The sequence below is a fragment of the Rhinatrema bivittatum genome, chromosome 1 (assembly GCF_901001135.1).
Source record: "Rhinatrema bivittatum chromosome 1, aRhiBiv1.1, whole genome shotgun sequence".
Lineage (NCBI taxonomy): Eukaryota > Metazoa > Chordata > Amphibia > Gymnophiona > Rhinatrematidae > Rhinatrema > Rhinatrema bivittatum.
Window position 1 is genome coordinate 527,721,004 of NC_042615.1, and position 22,659 is coordinate 527,743,662.

The 22,659-nt window shown below is 41.3% G+C and overlaps 1 protein-coding gene across 3 annotated transcripts in view; it reads right to left on the minus strand.

Annotated features, from left to right (window-relative positions):
• Nucleotides 1–22,659, minus strand: part of RFX3 (regulatory factor X3) — a 703,712-nt gene that overhangs the window by 52,356 nt on the left and 628,697 nt on the right. For all 3 annotated transcript variants that reach the window (XM_029613424.1, XM_029613416.1, XM_029613406.1), the window contains 2 exons: nt 19,944–20,041; nt 12,114–12,263 (listed from right to left, as the gene is read on the minus strand). In XM_029613424.1, the coding sequence (XP_029469284.1) occupies nt 12,114–12,263; nt 19,944–20,041 (248 nt within the window). The remainder of the gene's footprint in view (nt 1–12,113; nt 12,264–19,943; nt 20,042–22,659) is intronic.

Here is a 22,659-nt window from a genome sequence, read left to right on the forward strand (position 1 = left end):
CACTGTACTATCCAGCTGGAGATGGTGCGTTTAGCCACTGGTAATCCAGGTGCCTTCGGGTCAAAGGAGACAAAGAATTGAGAAACACGGGAGTCCGAGTTTGTTCTTTCTTTGTAGTGTGCTAAAGCTCTTTTACAATCTAGTGTGTGCAGTAGTTTTTCCCTATCATTTGTATGAGGTTTAGGGAAAAAGGTGGGTAATTCCATGGTCTGATTGAGATTGAACTGAGTAACCACTTTCGGTAGGAAGGATGGGTGATTTCGGAGAACTACCTTCTGGTGATGAAATTGCAAATATGGAGGGTAATGAACCAAGGCCTGTAACTCACTAACTCTTCGTGCTGATGTTAGTGCAACCAGGAATACCACTTTCCATGTAAGGTATTTTATGTGTGCCAAGTCCATGGGTTCAAATGGGGAAAGCATGAGCTGTTCCAGAACTATGTTGAGGTTCCATGGAACTGGAGGTTTAGATACCGGAGGACGAATGTGAGTTAATACTTTGATAAAATGAGGCAGTAATGGGTGATTGGATATAGGAATATCGTTGATTGGTCTATGATAGGCGCCTATGGCGCTGAGGTGAACTCTGATGGATGATGTTGCTAGACCAGCTACATATAGTGTATGAAGATAATCAATGAGCAACTCCGGTGAGCAGTCCAATGGTGGTACACCTTTGGAAGTGCACCAGGCAGAGTAATGTTTCCATTTATAGCTATCATTTTTTCTGGTTGAGAGTTTCCTAGATTCTAACAAAATGAATTGTGCTGAAGTGGAAACTCCTTGTTCTGTCAGAAGGAGCCTCTCAATCTCCACGCTGTCAAGGGTAGAGATGAGTGTAGCGGGTGTAGAAGCGTCCCTTGATCTTGGCAGAGAAGATCTTGTTGATTCGGAAATCGAATTGGATCCATGATGGATAGCCGGAGAAGGAAACTGTACCATGGTTGCCTAGGCCAGGCCGGGGCTATAAGTATCAGTTGAGCTTTGTCCACTATGCACTTCTGAATTGTTCTTGTTATGAGTGGTATGGGAGGAAAGGCGTACAGGAGGGCCTGTCGTCCATGGAATGAGGAAGGCATCTTGAGTGATCCTGAATTAGCTTGGTCTTATCGAGCAGAATTTGGGAACTTGAGCATTGATCTCTGTTGCAAAGAGATCTATCGAATGTGTCCCCCACTGCAAGAATATGTCCTGGGCTATTTCTGTATTGAGTGCCCATTCGTGAGGATGAAAGATGCGGCTTAGTCTGTCTGTTCTTGTGTTTGCAACTCCTGGTAGGTAAGTTGCTTGGAGATGTATGGAATTCCGATGAGTGTGTTCGAAAATTATCAGGGTCTCCTTGCAAAGGGACCATGAACCGGACCCTCCTTGTTTGTTGATGTAAAACATCGCTACTTGGTTGTCCGTGTAGATCATGACCCTGCGTCCTTTCAGGTGGTCTTGGAATACTTGTAATGCATTGCGAATCGCTCTGAGCTCCAGTAAATTTATTTGCAGGTTCTGTTCCGAGATTGTCCATAACACTTGTGTTTTGTAAATCTCTAGGTGTGCACCCCAGCCCTTGCGAGACGCATCTGTGGTTAAGACTGCATTGTGAGGAGGGGAACTGAACAATGCTCCTTTGGACAGGGTGGAGTCTAGGAGCCACCATGCTATGCCCTTTTTCATTTCGGCAGTCAGTGAAATCTTCTGTGTCAATGGTTGTGAATGTTGTTTCCATTGACATTTTAGACCCCATTGCAGGCGTCTCATATGTAGCCTGGTGTTGGGAACCGTGAAAATCGCCGCCGCCATGTGGCCCAGGACTACCAACACTGTCTCACTGACGGACTCTGAGTATGGTTCAATGTGTGTAGAAGGTGACGGAAATGCGATATTCTGTCGACTGGTAGGTATGCCCTGTTGCAAGTAGTGTCCAGGCATGCTCCTATGAACTGTAATTTCTGTGTTGGATGTAGGTGTGATTTCTGAAAATTGATCACTAATCCTAGTTCCTGTATGCAGCATATCACCCGATGGAGGTGATCTATTAAGATGTTGGGAGTTGGGCTGATTATGAGTCAATCGTCCAGATATGGAAAGATGGTTATACCTTGTTGTCTGAGATAAGCCACCACCACTATCATGCATTTGGTGAATACCCTGGGTGCAGCCGAAAGGACAAAGGGAAGGACTTTGTACTGGTAGTGTTGATGCCTGTAGCAAAAGCATAGCTAATGCCACGAGGATGTTTGGATTGGAATGTGTGTGTAAGCATCTTTCAGGTCGATGGAACACATCCAATCGTTGGTTTGAATGAGAGGAAGGATTGACTTCAACGATAACATTTTGAATTTCTCCTTGGTGAGAAATTTGTTCAATTCCCTTAGATCTAGTATGGGGCGAAGGCCCCCCGACTTCTTGGGTATGAGGAAGTATGGGGAATAAAATGCTGCTGATTTAGAGCCTGGGTGAATTTGTCGAATTGCTTGTTGTTTGTGAAGCAAAGCAATTTCCTCCCCCAGTTGTGGTTGGGGGTTGTGAATCTTGAGTGTGGAAAGATGAAGCAATATGGGTTTTGTGGCAAACTGGAATTGATAACCGTGAAAACCCATTGATCGGATGTTATTCTTTCCCAGGCTTCCAGGCAAGAACAAATTCTGCCTGGTGGAGCTTGATGTTGTGGTGGTGGCTGAGTAACTAAAAAGACGCAGGTCGCTTTTGCTGCAGAAGTCGGCTGTTGTGCCTGTTGTCTCTGGTTACGTGGTTTACCTCTACGTTGGTTTGAGGTATTCTGTTGTGGAGCAGGATGCTGGTAGGAAGGGTATGTTTGTGTATGAAAAGACTGATAAGATCTATAGGGTCTCCTGGCATATGATTGCCTACGAGTAGATCCAATATAACGACGTGTGGTCGAATAATTAGGATGTGATGTTAATGATTGTACTCTGTTAGAGCTTCTTCCTTCAGTTTACCTACTGTGTCCTGGAATCTTTCTCCGAACAGGTTATCTCCTGTACATGGGAGGTTTGTTAGTTTCTCGTGCAAATCTTCACGTATTGAAATTGAACGTAACCATGCTAGTCTGCGGACTGCAATGGCTGTTGCTGATGCCCTGGATGATGTTTCATGTGCTTCGTAGATTGACCTCAAAAGGTGTCGAGAACACTCTTCCATGTCATGAAGAGGCGGAGGTATCTGATCCGCCGATGAGGAAAGCATACCCTTCATAGCTTGCATGCACTCATATAGGTATTGTACCATATAGAAATGATGATGCATAATTCGGGCAGTCAACATTGAGTTATGATATATTTTTCTGCCAAACTCATCTAAATATTTGTTGTCTTTCCCTGGTGGGTATGAGGAATGAGATTTTGTTTTCTTAAATCTTTGCATCGCCAATTCCACCACTATCGAAGTATGAGGTAATTGTGGTAGATTGTACGGTGATGTTTTCCTCATACAAAATTTTATGTCTGTTTTCCTTGAAACAGCTGCAATTGCATAAGGCGCATCCCAGGACTTCTGTAAGACTGAATGCAGGAGTTCTTGTGGTGGAAGAGATGTTGTTTCCCCTGGAGTATCAAAAATCTTTAGGAGACCAAGGGTTTCTGCTCTAGGGTCTGCTTCTTTTTGGACCTCTAGATGCAGTATTGTACCCAATTTTTCTAGGAATTTTGGGTATGTGAGGTCTTCTGGAGAGGAGTACGGTTCCTGAGGTTGTTCTTGCGGATTCGATGGGAATCCCATAGATGATGATGGGGATGTTTGTATTGAAGGAGAATCAAAAGATGTATCCTGAGTATGAGTTGGCGAGGCTGGTCGATTTGTTATGGGAGATGTCGGCGGTTCCACCGACAGTTCTCTAGTAAGTTGTGCCTTGTGTTCCGGAGAACTGTCATCAGCAATATTAGTCATTTTGAACGATGACTGAAGAGTTTCATAAAAACCTGCTAAAGATTGAGACAATTGATAAAATGCCTCTTTTGTACAAGGGGGCATTGTTGTACGACCATCTGGTTCTCATGAGACACCTGCTTTAGGGTGCATTGGAGTATTCTGAGGTGAAGTATCAGATACCTTTTTGTCATTTCGTATTTTATTGCCCGTTATGTTCCTCGAATCTTCTGAATCTGTAGAAGTGTTAGAGGAAATAATCTGTATTACCTCTCTATGTGAGAAGGTATTGGAAGGCGGTATATGAGATGATTTAGAAGTCGAAGGGCTTATTTCCCATGTAGTACTCCTCTTTGCCAATTTTTTATGGTGAGAGTGTTGTGAGTGCTTATGATAATAGTGAGACGAGTCTGTATGACTTCTACGTGAAGAAGGTGATCGTTTCGTACGTTTTATTGTAACTTCTTTGGTATCAGCTCTCGAAGAAAAGGAGGTACCTGAACGAGGTGAAGTTATTGGTGAAGAAGCTGAAGAAGAGCTTTGTGAAGGGTAACTTCATCGTTTCAACTCATTTTGTAGTATCTGAGATGAGTGATTATGTCTCTTATGCGCAGATTTAGATTTATGCGCGGATTTAGAAATAAGCGCGGAGATAGATTTATGCGCGGAAATAGACTTGCACGCATATCCTTCTGTTTCCGTGCGTGCAAGGGTTATCGGTGCCGCCGCGCGCATGGATCCCAATGGAGTCGAGCGCGTAGGTGATGTTGGTGCTGAACGCGCAGATGTCGACGCCGCCGTGTGCGCATTTGCTCTGCGTGCAGCATTCTTTTGCGCAGTGCGCGCCGGGTTCTTCAGCATTGTAGCGGAAATGTCGTCGGTGTCATGCGTATAGAAGAATTGTGCGCCAATCCCTCTTCTAGGCGCTGAAGTATTGTGCGCCGATACTTTTTGTGCGCATACGGCATACGAGGTTTCTGGCGCCAATATGTCCTGTTGCGGCGCTTATGGCTCTGTGGATTTTCTAGAATCCATTGGCCTTTGTCGTTTTGAGCTCTCCTTACCTCAAAGAGTGGAAGATTGAGGATCCGACAAAAATCTTTTTGGAGGGAGCTGATGAAGTCGGTGGACCAGGCGATGAATGAGCCTCCGATCGTTTTGTTGAGGCAAAAAGTTCCTGAAGCCTGTAGGCCCTTTGCTTTAGTGCTCCAGGTGACATCCTGGAGCAAAATTCACAATCTTCCCGATTGTGATCTGGTCCTAGGCATCGGTAACATCAGTCATGGCCGTCCTTGACGACATTACTTTGCTGCAATGACAGGGTTTAAACCCCGATTTTGACATGTGTACTACTTTAACGCTGAGGAGAAGAACAGCTCTGCGTGCGATCCCGCTCGCGGAAAAAACAGACTGAGGAGATTCCGTTACTTTCCTCCGCGGGAACACACACGCAGCCTCAGAGAGCAAACCTCTGTTCTCTGCTTTGACAAGCTCTGCCTCCCGGGCCTGATTGACAGATCCCATGACAGCATGGCTAATTCAGCCCTGCTATCGACGGGAAACATACATTTTTGTGTTAACATTCTTAATATGACCAAAATGATATCTGCAGACTCTAAATTACTATCCTAGAAATGTTGTGTTTCTGTTGAAACCTAATAAACACCCTGTGAACTGGAGTGAATCTTGATATTGATGTAAACATCTTTAACTAATTTCTCAAATTTAGAAGGGCAAATTTTCTTTATCTTCTTTAAAATGTGCAGGACTGCGATAAAGTTTATCTCCTGGTGTCTGATGCAGACGTGCCCGTCCTATAGCAAAGTTACAGGTACTGTGAGGGTAATTTTCAAAAGGGTTTCTGAGAATAAAACAGTATTTTATATACAGAAATGGTCTTCACAAAATTGCTCATCCATTACGCTGGTAAACATATGCGTATGCCATTTCCAGATGTAATTTAACACAGATTGGGCAGAGATGTTCCCAGGGGTAAAATTAATGAGTAATTTGGACTTACATGTATATCTTTTGATTTTAAAAAGTATGCCTAAGTTTTACTGAAAAATTTGTACTGTTTTAGCAAGTCTAAATTATGTGGGCAGATTTGGAAGGATAATTTTGGAATACTTTGTGTGCTTGTGCTGACTTTCTTATGAAGATTGTTTGAAAATTACCCCTAAAGGAATGCTCTACTTGATATTTCTCTTTTTTAAATTTTGTCATTTTTCAAATCATTACATCTTGATTTCAAATATTATTACGGTTTCTGTTCTTATGTTTATAAATTGTAATTGTAGGTTTTTTATTTTTCAGCTAATTAGGGGTTCTTTGAAGGTACTAAAATTAGGTGTTTATCAATCCTTTTTCCTCTGTGCGCATGTGGCTTCTGAAAGAAAGTAGGCAACACAATAGTTTGGTTAATGTGGAATGCAGATTCCACATTTGGAAGAATTTAAGAGTGAATTCATAGAACTACTCTGTTGTGAAAGAACAGCAGGTACAGTGAATTCAAAATCAAAGCCTGTAAAGCGATGGCAATACTTTGTAGGTGAAAAACTTCAAGTCTACTAGTTCAAGAGATTCAAAAAAGTCTGAGCAGCAACACTTTGAGAAAGGACAATGCTGAGGTCCCAAGGCACTGAATCTGGAGACTTGGAATACCACAAATTTGATATTCCTGGAGGGAGAAAGATCGGAGTTCCTTCCACCTGCTGGAATGACACTTAAATGAACTTTAACTGAAGAAGTGCTTAGGCCTCAGAAAGAGAGGAAGAATAGATATCAAAGACAAGTTTCTTGGGCCTCAGAGAAAGGATCCAACTGGATGGTCCCACATTAAGTTGAGAACTTTTTCCACTTGAATCTGTAGAATCTTCTGTATGATGCTTTCCTTAGGAAGGAGTAAGGGAGGAACTACTGCACGTTCGACATCCACTTAATAAGGGCCAGAGATGGAGGGCTTGGATGCTAGAATCTGCACCTCTTCAGTGTGATGAGAATCAGAGAGATCTCCAATGAAACTGGAGGCTGAAGTGATAGATGATTAAGAAATGGCTATCACACTTCATGTGGTCATACTGATGCCATAAGAATCAATTACAAAAAAACCCCAAAAACAATCTAATCTAACAACGAGAATAATATAGTTTAAGAAAATTGTTGCAGACAAAAAACAGAAATATATAAATGCCGAGAAATCTTATTGATATCAATAAATTTAAATATATAAATAAGGACCTTCATACCACCCTGTTGATGCTGAATGGTAACACTATTCAGTTATTTTCACCGCTAGGTCCATGAATGAAATATTTTAATGTTTTTTTAGACATTTTTCATTATTCATAAAAAGAAAGAAAATACTTCTTCAACACCTTGCCTTGAATGAATTTCAGGACAGTTTTGGCAATGAGAGGAATTGGCAGTACGCATGAAGTAGATCAGTTTAGCATAACAGCATTGGGGCAGATCTTAAAACCTGCGCGCAGGCATAGATTTGTTCACGCAACCTGGTCCAAAAAAATCTATGCCCGATTTTATAACATGGGTGCGCAGCCGCGCGCATGTTATAAAATCCAGGGTCGGTGCGCGCAAGGGGGTGCACAATTGTGCAACTTGTGTGCGCCGAGCCACGCAGCCTTCCTCCGTTCCCTCTGAGGCCGTTCTGAAATTGGAGTGGCCTCGGAGGGAACTTTTCTTCTGCCTCCCCCCACCTTCCCCTCCCTTCCCCTATCTAACCCGCCCCCCAGCCCTACCTAACCCCCCCTTACCTTTGTTCCAAAAGTTAATCCTGCCCGAGGCAGACGTAACTTGCACGCACACATAGGCCGCTGTGTCGGAGCATTCGGCCCTGCCCCGGACCGCTGGCACGCCCCTGGCCATGGCCCTGACCACAAACTGCCCCTTTTTCGAAGCCCCGGGACATACGCGCGACCCGGGGCTTGTGCGTGCCACCGAACCTATGCAAGATAGGCTCGGCACGCACAGGGGCAGCTTTTCGGGGGTTACACGCGTAACCCTTAGAAAATCTGCCCCATTGAGAGCTGAATTGCAGCTGCTCAGAAGCATGGAGCAGAACTGCTTGACCTTTGACCTCTGAAGGAAACTGGTTAATCACCTGCATTCTCCAAAGACTGAACAACTCGGCCACGACTCTTTGATCTGAGGTCCACTTGTAAGGTTGCAGCATTCTGCTTAAGTGGTCCACCACCATGTTTTGGATTCTTGGAAGATAGGTGAGTGTTGTGATGACCAGAATTTGAGAGCTTCCTTGCAGAGGGTTTACAAACCCATGATCTGACAAAACATGGCCACTGGGTTGTCCATCTGGAGCAATATTCTGTTGCCCAGGTAAGGAAACACTCCCAGTACATAATGGATAGCTCATAGCTCCAGCAGGCTGAGCTGTAGATGGCACTATGCTGTGGACCATAGTCTTTGGGTCCATGCAATTTCTGTCTTCATACCCCACCCCCTTGATGAAGTCGGTAGACAGGATCACTTATTGTGCTGAGATACACAGTGAGATGCCCACCTTGAGAACTTCCAGCTTCATCCACCACTGAAAGGATGCCCTCTTCTCGGGGAGCATGAAGATTTGGTGGGATAATTGCTGATAGACAGATCCCACTGGTTTCAGAGGGCTCAATAAAACCCACACATAAACAGATGAGCCAAGAGAACTGCACATACCATGAATAGCCCTCCCACTATACATAAATATTTTTTGACATTTCAAAGATTATGTTTCTGGCTTCAGTTGGAGTTTAGAAAATAGTAATAAAAATCATTAAATAGTTAGAAATAGCATGAACACAATGGATTGCTAAAGGATTGGCAACCTCTTCCTTAACCATCTCACAAAAAGGTTAGCAATATCTATCTAGTTACATCAGGGTAGGAACTGATAACATAATACGCTAAGCCTATCACCCAGATCATCAACGCCTCTCTATCACAGGGCCTGGTCCCTGACCCCCTCAAACTTGCCATCTTAAAACCCTTATTAAAAAAATCAAATCTCTCTACAGATAACCCAGCAAATTTCCGCCCGATTGCTAATCTTCCGATCATTGCCAAAATCCTGGAAAGAATAGTCAACAAACAGCTCTCTGAATTTCTTGAAAATAACAACATCCTCTCCCCGGCTCAATTAGGCTTTCGCAAATCCCGCAGTACCGAAACTCTTCTTTTATCTCTGTCAGACAACATTCTCATGAATCTAGAAAACAAACATCCCTGCTTGCTCATCCTCCTTGATCTTTCGGCTGCCTTTAACATGGTCAACCATGATTATCTCATCGAAAGACTATCCGAGATCGGCATCAAAAACAAAGCTCTAAACTGGTTCAAATCTTTCCTCCAGAACAGATACTACAAAGTTAAGATCAATAGCAAAGAGTCACCACCGTTCAGTTCCACATTAGGGGTCCCTCAAGGCTCTTCGCTATCCCCTACGTTATTCAATATCTATCTTCTCCCGCTTTGTCATCTCCTTTCCAATCGAAAGTTAACCCATTACTTATATGCAGATGACATCCAAATCCTTATTCCTATCACCGAATCACTTCAAAAGACCGTACTTTTTTGGAACTCCTGCCTCCTCTGTATTAACAAACTCCTGTCTAACCTTAACCTGATACTCAACACTGACAAGACAGAATTCCTCTTGATCACTCAAGATGGCACCCTTCCATTGAATAGCTCTCACCTTCCATTGAATAGCTCTCACCTTACGCCGCTCCCAGTTCTCTCCCCATGGGTCAGAAACCTTGGGATGGTCATGGATAACCATCTGAGCTTTTCTGATTTCATCAACACTATGGTTAAAGAGTGCTACTACAAACTCCAAGTTCTAAAAAGGCTTTCGACCCCTCCTTCATTTTCACGATTTCAGGTCAGTGTTACAATCCATCATCTTCTCGAAAATGGACTACTGTAATTCACTGCTTCACGGTCTCCCAGTCTATAACCTAAAGCCTCTTCAACTGTTACAGAACGCTACAGCAAGGTGTCTCACTAAATCCAACAAAAGAGATCATATAACACCAATTCTAAAGAAGCTCCACTGGCTCCCAGTCAAATCTCGAATCCTGTTTAAACTTCTATCAATCACCCACAAAGCCATATTCAACAACACTCCACTGGACCTCAGAATCCCTCTTCAGCTTCACACGTCTTCCCGACTGCTAAGATTAGCACAAAGAGGAACTCTACATGCACCTCCCATGAAAACATCTTTAAGTAAAAGAGCTCTATCCACAGCAGGCCCCAAACAGTGGAATCTGCTTCCTCCGGAGCTAAGGCTGATACATTGCCCCAACACGTTCAAAAAAAGACTCAAGACATGGCTATTCGGTCAAGCATTCCCTTAACTTACTTAGTCTTCCACAGCTCCCATTGACTGTTTTCATACTGTTGACGTCCAGAACCTATGCTCATGTTTTTACTCATCAATAAGAAATTTCTCCCTCCTCCCCCCCTCCACGAACAACCTTCCTTCCACCTCCCCCCCATTAGCAAACCTCCCTCCCCATGCGCTAGTCTCGCTCTAATAGTGCATACTGCTACTGTTCCTAGTTATGTTATGTTATATTATCCAAGTTGTTCACTCCCTTGTTCTTTGTAAGACATATGTTGTCATTGTTTTCTACTTGTTATAATGTAAACCGGAGTGATAGTAATTCTGTTACCTGAACTTCGGTATAAAAAAAAAGTTATCAATAAATAAATAAATAATAGGTCAGTTTTTCTATTATTTAAACCTCCAGGCATACAAGGTATGTGGCCAGAGTAAAATCTGTATCTTGAATGAAATATCATAGTCACTCAATGATTGAAACAATCGCTAAATGATTGAGGTTTACTCGATAATTCAGCCAAAAATCCAGCAGGCTCAAAGTATTATATAAACCTGCTACTATCTAGAACCACAAATCTGAGGAAAGCAACAAAGAAGAATTCCAGCAAGAGGCTGAAATTAATATTCCCAACTTGTTCAAGATGTATACATTTTCTAATACACTGGGCTGTGGATATTTATGCTAAATCAAATTATATAAGCTAGCAGTGTTAAATTGTATTGGCAGTATATAAAAATTAAAAGGTCCATATTTATTCACTGTTGGATAGCAAGGATAGCCAGATAAACTTATCTGGCTAACTTTGGAGGTATATTCAATAGTGTAGTTCAGTTGCCAATTATCTTAAAGGCATCCATCTAACTTTATCTAGTGAACTTTAGGACAGCTCTTGGGCACGAACATAATTAGCAGGATAACTTAGCTGGCTAATGTAACTCCTCCCCAAAATGCCCCTGGAACACTCCTAAGTTATTTGGCTAAAATTTAGACAGCTAAGTGCCCAAAAATTCATTTAACTGGATAACTTCTGAGTTATCTGTCTAAATGTTTCTGAATATGGACATCTAAATATTCAACATATGAACCTTTACATGGAAGCACCTATGCTTTTATTATATATGTAAGGAATTGCAGCATGCCCCTCGAAATCATATTTTTTTTCTGGAGAAAACTAAGTTCAAATTAGCTGCATCAAACTGCAGGCATAACAGCACATCTGTATCTTTTGCACCAGAAATATCTTGAAACTGGGATTCAAATCGTTCTCAGGGACAGCACAGTGTCACAGGAAATTGTGTGCACTTATGCAAAGACTAATGAATTACACTGTATATAAAAAGTTATATATGATGGAGACATATATATGATGGAGTGACTGTAGGTAGGTGCAAAGTTCGCAAGCACTCTTCCCTTTGGACTTTGCACCAGTTCTCAAAGGCAAAGTACATGTGCATTTTGCTTTGAGAACTGCCTAGGGAAAAAGTACCCTCAGAAAAAACAGGTGCAGATCTCTGCAGATACTTTTTCCCTTCCAAACTATGTACACCGTTGCTTTCCCCACCCTATCCCAACCCCTGGGAACGCCTCCAATAATGTGGATAAAAGTATGCACATTGTGGAACACAATTTTCAATGTGGGCTGTCTGCATGTGCATTAGAATTACTGCCAATTACTATACCCTTTGGACATACTAACCCAAGAAAACCAATCTCTTTAGTTACTCCTAAAAGTAATTAATTCTAAGTAAGAAACAAGATGCTTTATAATATTGATCAAACGCCTCAATATTCAGTGAATACTTGCTCATCAACGAGGGTTACAAATATATCAAATATATATTTTTTTTATTCACCAAAAGGCAGTTACCTGAACATTGGCAAAGTCAACACGGTTGAGGTCACTGAGCATCTGATTGATTTGAGATGTGTTCTGGAGCACAGCTCGAGCTGCCTGAGCCAGGTGATTAAGAGATGTGTATCTTCGCAGAGTCTGGGCAAAGGCACTTACAGCAGCAACCTATTAAGAAACCCATTTCAGTATATTTTCTTTAGCAAATAGTTCCACTGTTTCCTAATTCAGTCAATCATTGTCAATTCTGATGACTCATAATTTGTAACTCTACGTATGGCTTTCCTTTCTTAATGATACCTATATCAATTAAACATGCTCACATTATCAACCTTTTTCTTCCAGGATCTAGGAGTGTACATGAACAAGGAATCCACACTTCTACAACTGTGGAACTGGAAAGTAGACTGAGTACACAGGTTTATACTTGCCTCTTGTACTAGCTGCAGCATAAAAACTGATTGGAATAGTGATTTATGGCAACGGATGTAACCAACTCTACTTTTAAAGCCAGAAGTGCAGTAAGAGTTACACATAAAAATTAGTTTAAAATATTGCAAGCCTACAACATGCTTAGTTTGAGGGACACCAATAACTACTAAATGCACATAACTCCAAATGTACTCTAGTGTGAATTATTTCTTTTATTTGGTTAATGCTGCACCAACAAGAGAGAAAATAATCTTTGGTTTGTTTAATGAACATTAATGAATTTCAATGTCACTCAAATATAAAAATTATAAGTACTTTTTTACTTTCAAAGTTTAGTTTATTAAATTTTCTTGATCACTTTTCTTTACAACAAATCAAGGCAGTTTCTAAATAAAATATAAAATACAGCAAAAATATAAAACAATCTAAAAAATATATAATAATAAAACATCAAAAAACAAGCAACGCCAAAGAAAATTAATTTATAACAGCTGAAATCACAGGAATTTACAGACATATGGGGTACAGTACCTAAAACAATAAAACATAGATAACGCCAAGATAATGAAAAATATTATTTTAGCGGCGGTCTTTTGGACTAATTGTAGCCAGTGAATAAATATACACAGAAATCATAAAATAAGGTACTGCAGTAGTCTAAACTACTTCTAACCAGAGCATGTATCAACATTTTCAAACCAGATGTATCTAAAAAAGGACAAAGTCGCCATAAAAATCGCAAGTAATAAAAGGACTGCTGAACTAAATTAGAGATATGGGGATTAAATGTCAGATGAGAATAAAATTTTACACCTAATATAGTCACCACCTCTTTAAACTCGATACTAGATATAGATACAGCCATGACAAAAGGCAGTGGTTCAAACAAATTATTTCTAGGAAACCATACATCATCTGATTTCTATCGATTTACTTTGAGTTTATGAACATTCAGCCAATTAGCAACCTCTGACAGACAAGCATTAAGATTACACAATATCATTTGGCTCAAAAGAGGCTAAAACCTGTATATTGTCTACATAAAAAAACATGAAAAGCCAAGATTTTGGATTAAGAACATAAGAACTTGCCATGCTGGGTCAGACCAAGGGTCCATCAAGTCCAGCATCCTGTTTCCAACAGAGGCCAAACCAGGCCACAAGAACCTGGCAATTACCCAAACACTAAGAAGATCCCATGCTACTGATGCAATTAATAGCAGTGGCTATTCCCTAAGTAAATTTGATTAATAGCCATTAATGGACTTCTCCTCCAAGAACTTATCCAAACCTTCTTTTATTCTGCGTTGAGTGAAAAATAATTTTCTCTAATTAGTCTTAAAAGTGCCTCTTGCTAACTTCATGGAATGCCCCCTAGTCCTCCTATTATTCGAAAGTGTAAATAACCGATTCACATCAACTCCTTCAAGACCTCTCATGATCTTAAAGACCTCTATCATATCCCCCCCTCAGCCGTCTCTTCTCCAAGCTGAACAGCCCTAACCTCGTCAGCCTTTCCTCATAGGGGAGCTGTTCCATCCCCTTTATCATTTTGGTTGCCCTTCTCTGTACCTTCTCCATCGCAACTATATCTTTTTTGAGATGCGGCGACCAGAATTGTACACAGTATTCCAGGTGCGGTCTCACCATGGAGCAATACAGAGGCATTATGACATTTTCCGTTTTATTAACCATTCCTTTCCTAATAATTCCTACTATTCTGTTTGCTTTTTTGACTGCTGCAGCACACTGAGCCGACGATTTTAAAGTATTATCCACTATGATGCCTAGATTTTTTTCCTGGGTGATAGCTCCTAATATGGAACCTAACATCGTGTAACTACAGCAAGGGTTATTTTTCCCTATATGCAACACCTTGCACTTGTCCACAGTAATTACATCTGCCATTTGGATGCCCAATCTTCCAGTCTTGCAAGGTCCTCCTGTAATGCATCACAATCCACTTGAGATTTAACTACTCTGAATAATTTTGTATCATCCACAAATTTGATAACCTCACTCACTGTATTCCTTTCCAGATCATTTATATATATAGGGTTAGATATTTAAAGTTATGCGCGGGCGTAGATTTGTTCGTGCAACCCGGTGTGAACAAATCTACGCCCGATGTTATAACATGCGCGCGCTGCTGCGTGCATGTTATAAAATCCAGGGTCGGCACGCGCAGTGGGGGGTGCACAATTGTGCAACCTGTGCGCGCCGAGCTGAGCAACCTGCCTCCGTTCCCTCCAAGGCCGCTTCGAAATCGGAGCGGCCTCGGAGAGAACTTTTTTCCATCCCTCCCACCTTCCCCTCCCTTCCCCTACCTAAACCACCACCCAGCCCTAACTAAATCCCCCCTACCTTTGTTGAGAAAGTTACATCTGCCCGAGGCAGGCGTAAATTGCGTGCGCCGGCCGGCTGTCAGCGCGCCATTCCCCAGACAGGGGGCTGGTTTGGAGGCCTCGGCCATGACCCCGGAACGCCCCTGGGCCGGCACCACGCCCGCGGCCCCGCCCCGAATGCTGCGTTGCCCCCGGCACGCCCCCTGACACGCCCCCCCCAAGCAAAGCCCCGGGACTTACACACGACCCAGGGCTTTCTGCGCGCTGGTGGCCTATGCAATATAGGCGCGCCGGCGAGCAAGTCCCCTGCGTGCGTAAATCCGGATGGATTTACGCACGCAGCACTTTTAAAATCTGCTCCATATTGAAAAGCACCAGTCCAAGTACAGATCCCTGAGGCACTCCACTGTTTACCCTTTTCCACTGAGAAAATTGACCATTTAATCCTACTCTCTGTTTCCTATCTTTTAACCAGTTTGTAATCCACGAAAGGACATCGCGCCCTATCCCATGACTTTTTAGTTTTCTTAGAAGCCTCTCATGAGGGACTTTGTCAAACGCCTTCTGAAAATCCAAATACACTACATCTACCGTTTCACCTTTATCCACATGTTTATTAACCCCTTCAAAAAAAGAAGCAGATTTGTTAGGCAAGACTTCCCTTGGGTAAATCCATGTTCACTGTGTTCGATTAAACCATGTCTTTCTATATGCTCTACGATTTTGATCTTGAGAATATTTTCCACTATTTTTCCTGGCACTGAAGTCAGGCTCACTATAGTTACCCGGATCGCCCCTGGAGCCTTTTTTAAATATTGGAGTTACATTGACCACCCTCCAGTCTTCAAGTACAATGGATAATTTTAATGATAGGTTACAAATTTTAACTAATAGATCAGAAATTTCATTTTTGAGTTCCTTCAGTACCCTAGGATGCATACCATCCGGTCCAGGTGATTTGCTACTCTTTAGTTTGTCAATCTGGCCTACTACACCTTCTAGGTTCACAGTGATTTCGTTCAGTTTGTCTGACTCATCACCCCTGAAAACCATTTCCAGAACTGGCATCTCCCTAACATCCTTATTAGTAGACATGGAAGCAAAGAATTCATTTAGTCTTTCTACAATGGCCTTATCTTCCCTAAGAGCCCCTTTAACCCCTCTGTCATCTAATGGTCCAACCGACTCCCTCACAGATTTCTTGCTTTGGATATATTTAAAAAAGTTTTTTATTATGAGTTTTTGCCTCTATGGCCAACTTCAATTCAAATTCTCTCTTCGCCTGTCTTATCAATGTTTTACACTTAACTTGACAATGCTTATGTTTTATTCTATTTTCTTCAGATGGATTCTTCTTCCAATTTTTGAAGGATTTTTTTTGGCTAAAATAGCCTCTTTCACCTCACCTTTTAACCATGACGGTAATCGTTTTGCCTTTCTTCCACCTTTCTTAATGTGTGGAATACATATGGACTGCGCCTCTAGGATTGTATTTTTAAACAATGCCACTAAAGGTGCTAAACAAATATTAAATAGTGTATATGAACATATGGTGCCTTGTGGCACACTACATACTAACTGTTGCACACTGGATTGCTTGCAATTTCACTTTACTTCATATGTTCACCTACACAAGAAAAAAGCTAATCCAGCTTAAAACATTGTCTTTTATGTCTATATCTGCCAGGAGCCTAAGTAAGCATTGGTAATTTAACTGTGTTGAAAGCTGAGGAAATATCTAGAAATATAACTAAAACATCCTTATCTTTGTCTTGATTTAGAATAATCTCATTTAATAATGCAATTAACGCTGATTCCATACTATGTTCTTTTCAGAAACTGTATTACTTTGGATGAAAAACAAGTGTCTTCTCTAAAAAGTCTTGTAGTTGAGGTAGCATAACATTTTTGATGATTTTAGAAAGAATGGGTAAATTGGAGATTGGTGTGTAATTATTAGAAATATCTGGACTGAGACTGTGCTTTTTCAGAACGGGACTCACTTTAGCAATCTTTAAGTTCTTAGGAAAAGTTCCTAGGTCTAGACTTTTATTAATAATACATGCTAAATGAAAGCATAGTCCTAAATCTGGGTTTTTCAAAAATGTAAAAGGCATCAGATTTAGATTAGATAAAGACCCACCTATTTGGCCCAGTAATAACTGAAGTCCCGCACTGGTATTTTTTTTAAACTGTAAAAAATTACCTAGGGCATAGTCATGGCATGATTAGGATGGTAATCTACAACTAGCTCGGCCACAACTGACTTATTAGCCACAGGGGAAAAACTGGCTTGAATATTTCTCATTTTATCTTCAAAAGTAGTTGCAAGATCCTCAGCTGAAATGATAACTAAAGTTGATGAAGGAGCTTGTTGAATAACAAATGCCTGTTCTACTAAGTGTCACTGAGGCCGGTTCTCTGTGCTGAGTCTGGATCCTTAGTTGTTTTGAAAAAAATCTTTCTTTTCCTGTCTAAGTTTAGAGAGATAGTATTTAATAGTATTCCTATGAAGTGCTTCAAGTTCTTTAGTTTTAGCTTTCCTCCATAGCCTTTCATAATGCCTTGTCTGTTATTTTAAGAAGCAAAGTGAAACCAAGAAAAACCATCCCGGGTCCACATAACTCGAGATGAGGTGGGGCAACCTGATCAAAAGCAGTCTTTAAAATGGAATTCTAAGGAACAATTTGGTCCTTCAGTTCAAGATCTGAAAATGTTTCTGGACATACTTGAAGCTAGATTTTAAAAGGCCCGCGTGTACATCCATGTGCACGGGGTTCCTGGCGCGCACACATGGACATGGCTATTTTATAACATGCATGCGTCGGTGTGCACATGTTATAAAATGTGATTCCTATGCGCATATGTGCGCCGGATGTTAATGTCCGCCGCGCATGGACGGGCAGGTGGCCTCCTCTGCGCGCAGGGGGAAAGATTTTTAAAGAACCATGCGGCGACGCAATTGGGCCTTTGTCTAGTTCCCTCCCAGTCCTTTTATTGGAGCGGACTGGGAGGGAACCTCCCTAACCCTAACCCCATCCTTCCTCTCTGACCCCTAAACCTACCCTAACCAGAATTTTATTTTTTTTCCGTTGAAGAACTTACCCGCACCTCCAAGCAGGAGTAAGTTTCACGTGCCGGCCAGCCTCTACCCCACCCCTTTCTTCAGACCCGGTACTTCTACACATATCGGGAGATACGCGTGTGGCCGTGCCTTTTTTAAAATGCGCTCGGCTTGCGCAAGGCCTAGCCACGCATGTATCTCCCTGATTTTACGCACATGGGCCTTTTAAAATCTACTTGTTATTCGCTAGCTTGGCTATATCCAGATCTTTAATTTTTCTAACGTACTATCTTACTAATAGGTGGGAATAAGGTAAATTCCAAAGCAAAGATAACCGCAATGATACCTTGTGACTTTGCAGTATAAAAGCGACTGTATAAACAACTAAATAAATAAATGGTGTTATCCATTGAGATTAACTTTTCAGTGGCAAAAATTCCTCTAAAAGCTAATAGCCATTAGCCATCTATTGATGAAAATGGATGACCACTTTTTTTTTTTACTTTAAATTTTTCTATCAGAGAACTTTTCCACAGCTTATTCTTCAATGGATCAAACCAGGACCTATCCCAAACCCACAGTGATTTTTAAGACAGGAAGAATAAGTGAGACAGACTAAACACTATAAGGGCAATTTACAAAGCCATTTCCACAAGAAAAACAGTGGATCTTTGAAACTTTCCCACCATGTATGGAGGTAAAAGTAAATGTATTGCTCCACAACACATGTACTTCTATCCACACTGTAGTGGAGACATTCCCAGGGTGGGGCTAGGTCAGGGGAAACAAACTACATGCATGAATTTTCAAAACTATGCACTAAAGGGCGAATTTTAAAAGCCCTACATGCGGCAAATCCGGGAGATATGCACGTGACTGGGCTGCGCAGATTTTAAGAGGCCCACAGCCACGCGCATATCTCCCGGTACGCGGATAAAAAAGGTTTGGCGAAAAAAGGGGAGGGGTCTGGGTATGCTGGTACTGCACCCATGAAGTCAGTTACTCGCACTAGCACGCGCCGGGATCCCACAACCGTGTAACTTGCTTCTGCTATGGACAGGGTGTAAGTAGATTTTAGGGGTTGGGGGTAGTAGGGTAAAAGTTAGGTAGGGGGTTTAGAGAGTCCGTTCCTCTACTGGGGCAAACTGGGAAGGAACTGGGAAATAGGCCTGTTGCGTCTCCATGAGTACCTACTAAAATTCCCCCCACTTAAGCGCTGGAGACGGCATTTGTGCGCAAAAGCACGCAGGTAGCGAAATTTATAACATGCGTGCATAGATGCGCGCATGTTATAAAATCAGCGTGTCCATGTGCGTACTCCGGCCAACCGCACGCAGCTCTTAAAATCTACCTTATAATTTTGGTTGGAAAAATCATTTGCAGAAAATGCATGTGCAAATCTCTTTGTGCACTTTTTCCTTGGGTAATTTTCAAAGTAAAAATATGCACAGGTTTCTGTGGACTTTGCAACTGTGTGGGTAAATTAAAATTGTCTCCCATTATATTTAATCACTCACAACTTGCCCCAGTCACATGGGCTTCACATTGCTATTCGCTACCTGACCATGGGCATGCGCGTAACTCCCAATACGTGCAGAAGTACTGGGCAAATTATTTAACTGCCTAAGATGTATGACCAGACCTTATGTAATATGTTCTAACTTATATGCATGGGTTCTAGCAGTTTCCAACAATGTTTCATGTATTCTAGCATATTACTAAATGCATGGTACAAATACCATGTTCTATTTAGAATCTAACTCTCTACCAGCACTCCTTCATGACTGCAGTACAGAAAAACAGGATGACATATCCCTACTTCCTTTGCCACTAACACACACATCTCTGCTGCCATGTTTTATATCAGAACTTACAAAGAAACCATCAGCACCACTAAGCTAATCCATTTTCCGACTATCAACATTACAAACATGCCAATTTGACATCACACATTGCTTCTGCAGTTCTGAATATAAATGAATGGGAAACCAAGAAAACTTAACTTTACCTTGGTCTGTATCATTCTCTGTGGAATATTGTTCATGGCATTAGTAAGCCAACCTTCAAGGCTTTTTGCAAAATTGCGAATGGCTTGGGTCAAGGCACCTAGCATGAGGGGAAAAAAAGGGGAGAAATAAGATAAAGCACTTTTCTCAATGTTCAAAATACATGATCTCCTCACTTAAGAGGTATTTTTCAAAGGAGTTCTGTGTATAAATGTAACATATTGTAATAATTTTCAAAAGCCCATTTACGTACTACAGACTTGATTTTCAAAAGCATTTACACGCTTAAAAGGAGTTTTACAGATATAAATGCATTTTACTCATGTAAAAGGGCTTTTGAAAATTGTTACGATATATGACATTGAATTGTTCATAGGATTTATCCTCATAAGTGCACTTTACATGGGTAAATGACTTTTGAAAATTGCTAAATAATAATTACATTTACACGTGTAAATCCTTTTGGAAATGACCCCTTAAAATGTACTTTCACATATAAACCCTATTGACAATTCAATGGCATATATCGTAGCAATTTTCAAAAGCCCAATTACACATATAAAGTACATTGACACCTGTAAAACCCAGTTTGAAGCGTGTAAATTCTTTTGAAAATGACTCTCTTCATTAACTTCTCCCCTTAATTTAAAATTGGCCTCCCTAACTAAAATACCCCCTATTAAACTCCTCTCACCTCCCCAGTATCAGCCCAAGCTCCTGGACCTCCCAACAAACATAATAGCTGGTATTCTAGTAGCCCCACTCTCACCCCCCCCCTTTCACAGATAAGCAATCCATTACGGTCTAGGGACCCCCCTCTTCTGCCTCCCAGACCCACTTAAAGCAGTCACTAGTGGTACAGTGGTGGCCTGTAGCAACCCCCTAGGCTTGGGCCAGTCAATACTATTTTCCAAAATGGTACCGGCTGGCCTTTGCCCCTATCTTATGATAGGGACATAAACTGGACCACCAGGGTATATTTTTAAAGTAAGGGCAGAGTCCAGGGGCCACAAAAATACCAGGGATTATATTTTATGTTGATACTGGAGTGTAGGGGTATTTGGATTCAATGGGCCAATTTTAACAAAAGGAAGGGGCTTGGGAAGGGTGTTAGGAAATTGCCGTGCAATTCAAAAATGTGTTTTTATTTTATTTTTACTTTAGGCAGTGGGGGTAGGGGTGGGCAGGGTTTACTCAGACCCTGGGGAAAATTTGTACATGGGGGGGGGGGGGGTGGATTTTTGGCCCATGTGGCCCTTTTAGAAGCAGGATAGGAATAGCGGGACATACATTAACATCCGTATGCTTTCACAGAAAGTTAGCTGCAACTCCTGAGTTGTAGTTATCTTTCTGGGAAAAAATGTGGCTGATTAAAGCTGTATTATTTTATTTGCATAGGATTATCTCTGCATTAGTTGCTTTGCATGTATTAGTAAATTCTGCAAAGCGGCTAATTTAAATAAGGGGAGTTTAGGTCAAAATATTGCGCGATATCATTGCAATATGCAATCATCACATGATAAACATTTCATTTGCATTCATTGCTGATCATGGCTTGCCTTAACCGCATCAAATAAAAGAGCAGTTTGTAGTGACTTTAAAACTGGTTTTCTACAGATAACTTTGCTAGTAGCAAAATATGGTAAAATAAAGCTATTTTCAATCTTTAGGTATGGAATATGTGAAATGGGTTTGTGATACATATATAAATCAAAATAAAAATTTTGTGTACACATGAGGTCTTAATGATAGGAAGGCATCTTAAATCGGTAACCCTACACAAGGAATAGAATTAAAAGAACCAATGGGACAAATGTTTACCGAACGAGCGCTCAATATTTCTCGATACACTTGGCACCTTTGTGCATATTAGAAATAAAGCTTCTGGTTTTAGGTTTTAACCAACGATCAGTGATAAAACACCTCCAGTGCAAAAGAAATTAAATAAGTATTCATTGGCAGAACACCAGAGAACTAGCACTGCTCCTAGTACTGCCTCACCCTTCTCCTTGCCCGCCTTGGATCCTCCACTGTTTTTGTGCCTTTCCCACACTGACAGCTTTTCAGTGTGGGAAAGGCACAAAGCTGAGGGGTCTCCATTCTCTTTCTCCTCCCCCAGCTCTTTTCCAAACACAGCGCCTCAGAGCTGGTGGTAAGAGGACAACAGGAACAAGAGTGGGGAGTTTGAGAGCTGTCGGGACAGGCACGGGAGAAAGTGGAGGACAAGCTAATGGTGAGGCTGGGGTTGTAGGGGAAAAGTGCTGATGCTAATTAATGGGGTGGGGGTGGGGTGGACTGTAAATATCATTTTGTTCTAGGATTTGTATATATTTAACCAGAAACGGTACACAGCCATAGTACCCGTGCTGCACAAACACCAATAAACATCACATTTTTTTATCCTCAAAGAACTGATAATTAGCAGGAAAATAAATACTGTCGTTTACAATGCATAACCACCTAAAAACAGAAGCCCTATTTTAAATATTTACAATACTTCAGAGTAGATATTTTTAATTGAGTCTCTACTATCTCTCTTTCATTATATGTTCAGCAAATTACTGCAATAATTTAAAAATCCTCTTCTTTAAGGTTACTATAAATTTTAAAAAGTTCTCCCTTTTTCGGAATATTTTTAAAACCAAAAACAACAGAAAATGTCTCCTGTAAAAATAAAACCAGTTTATGCTACAGATAAACTACATAGCAGAAATGTAT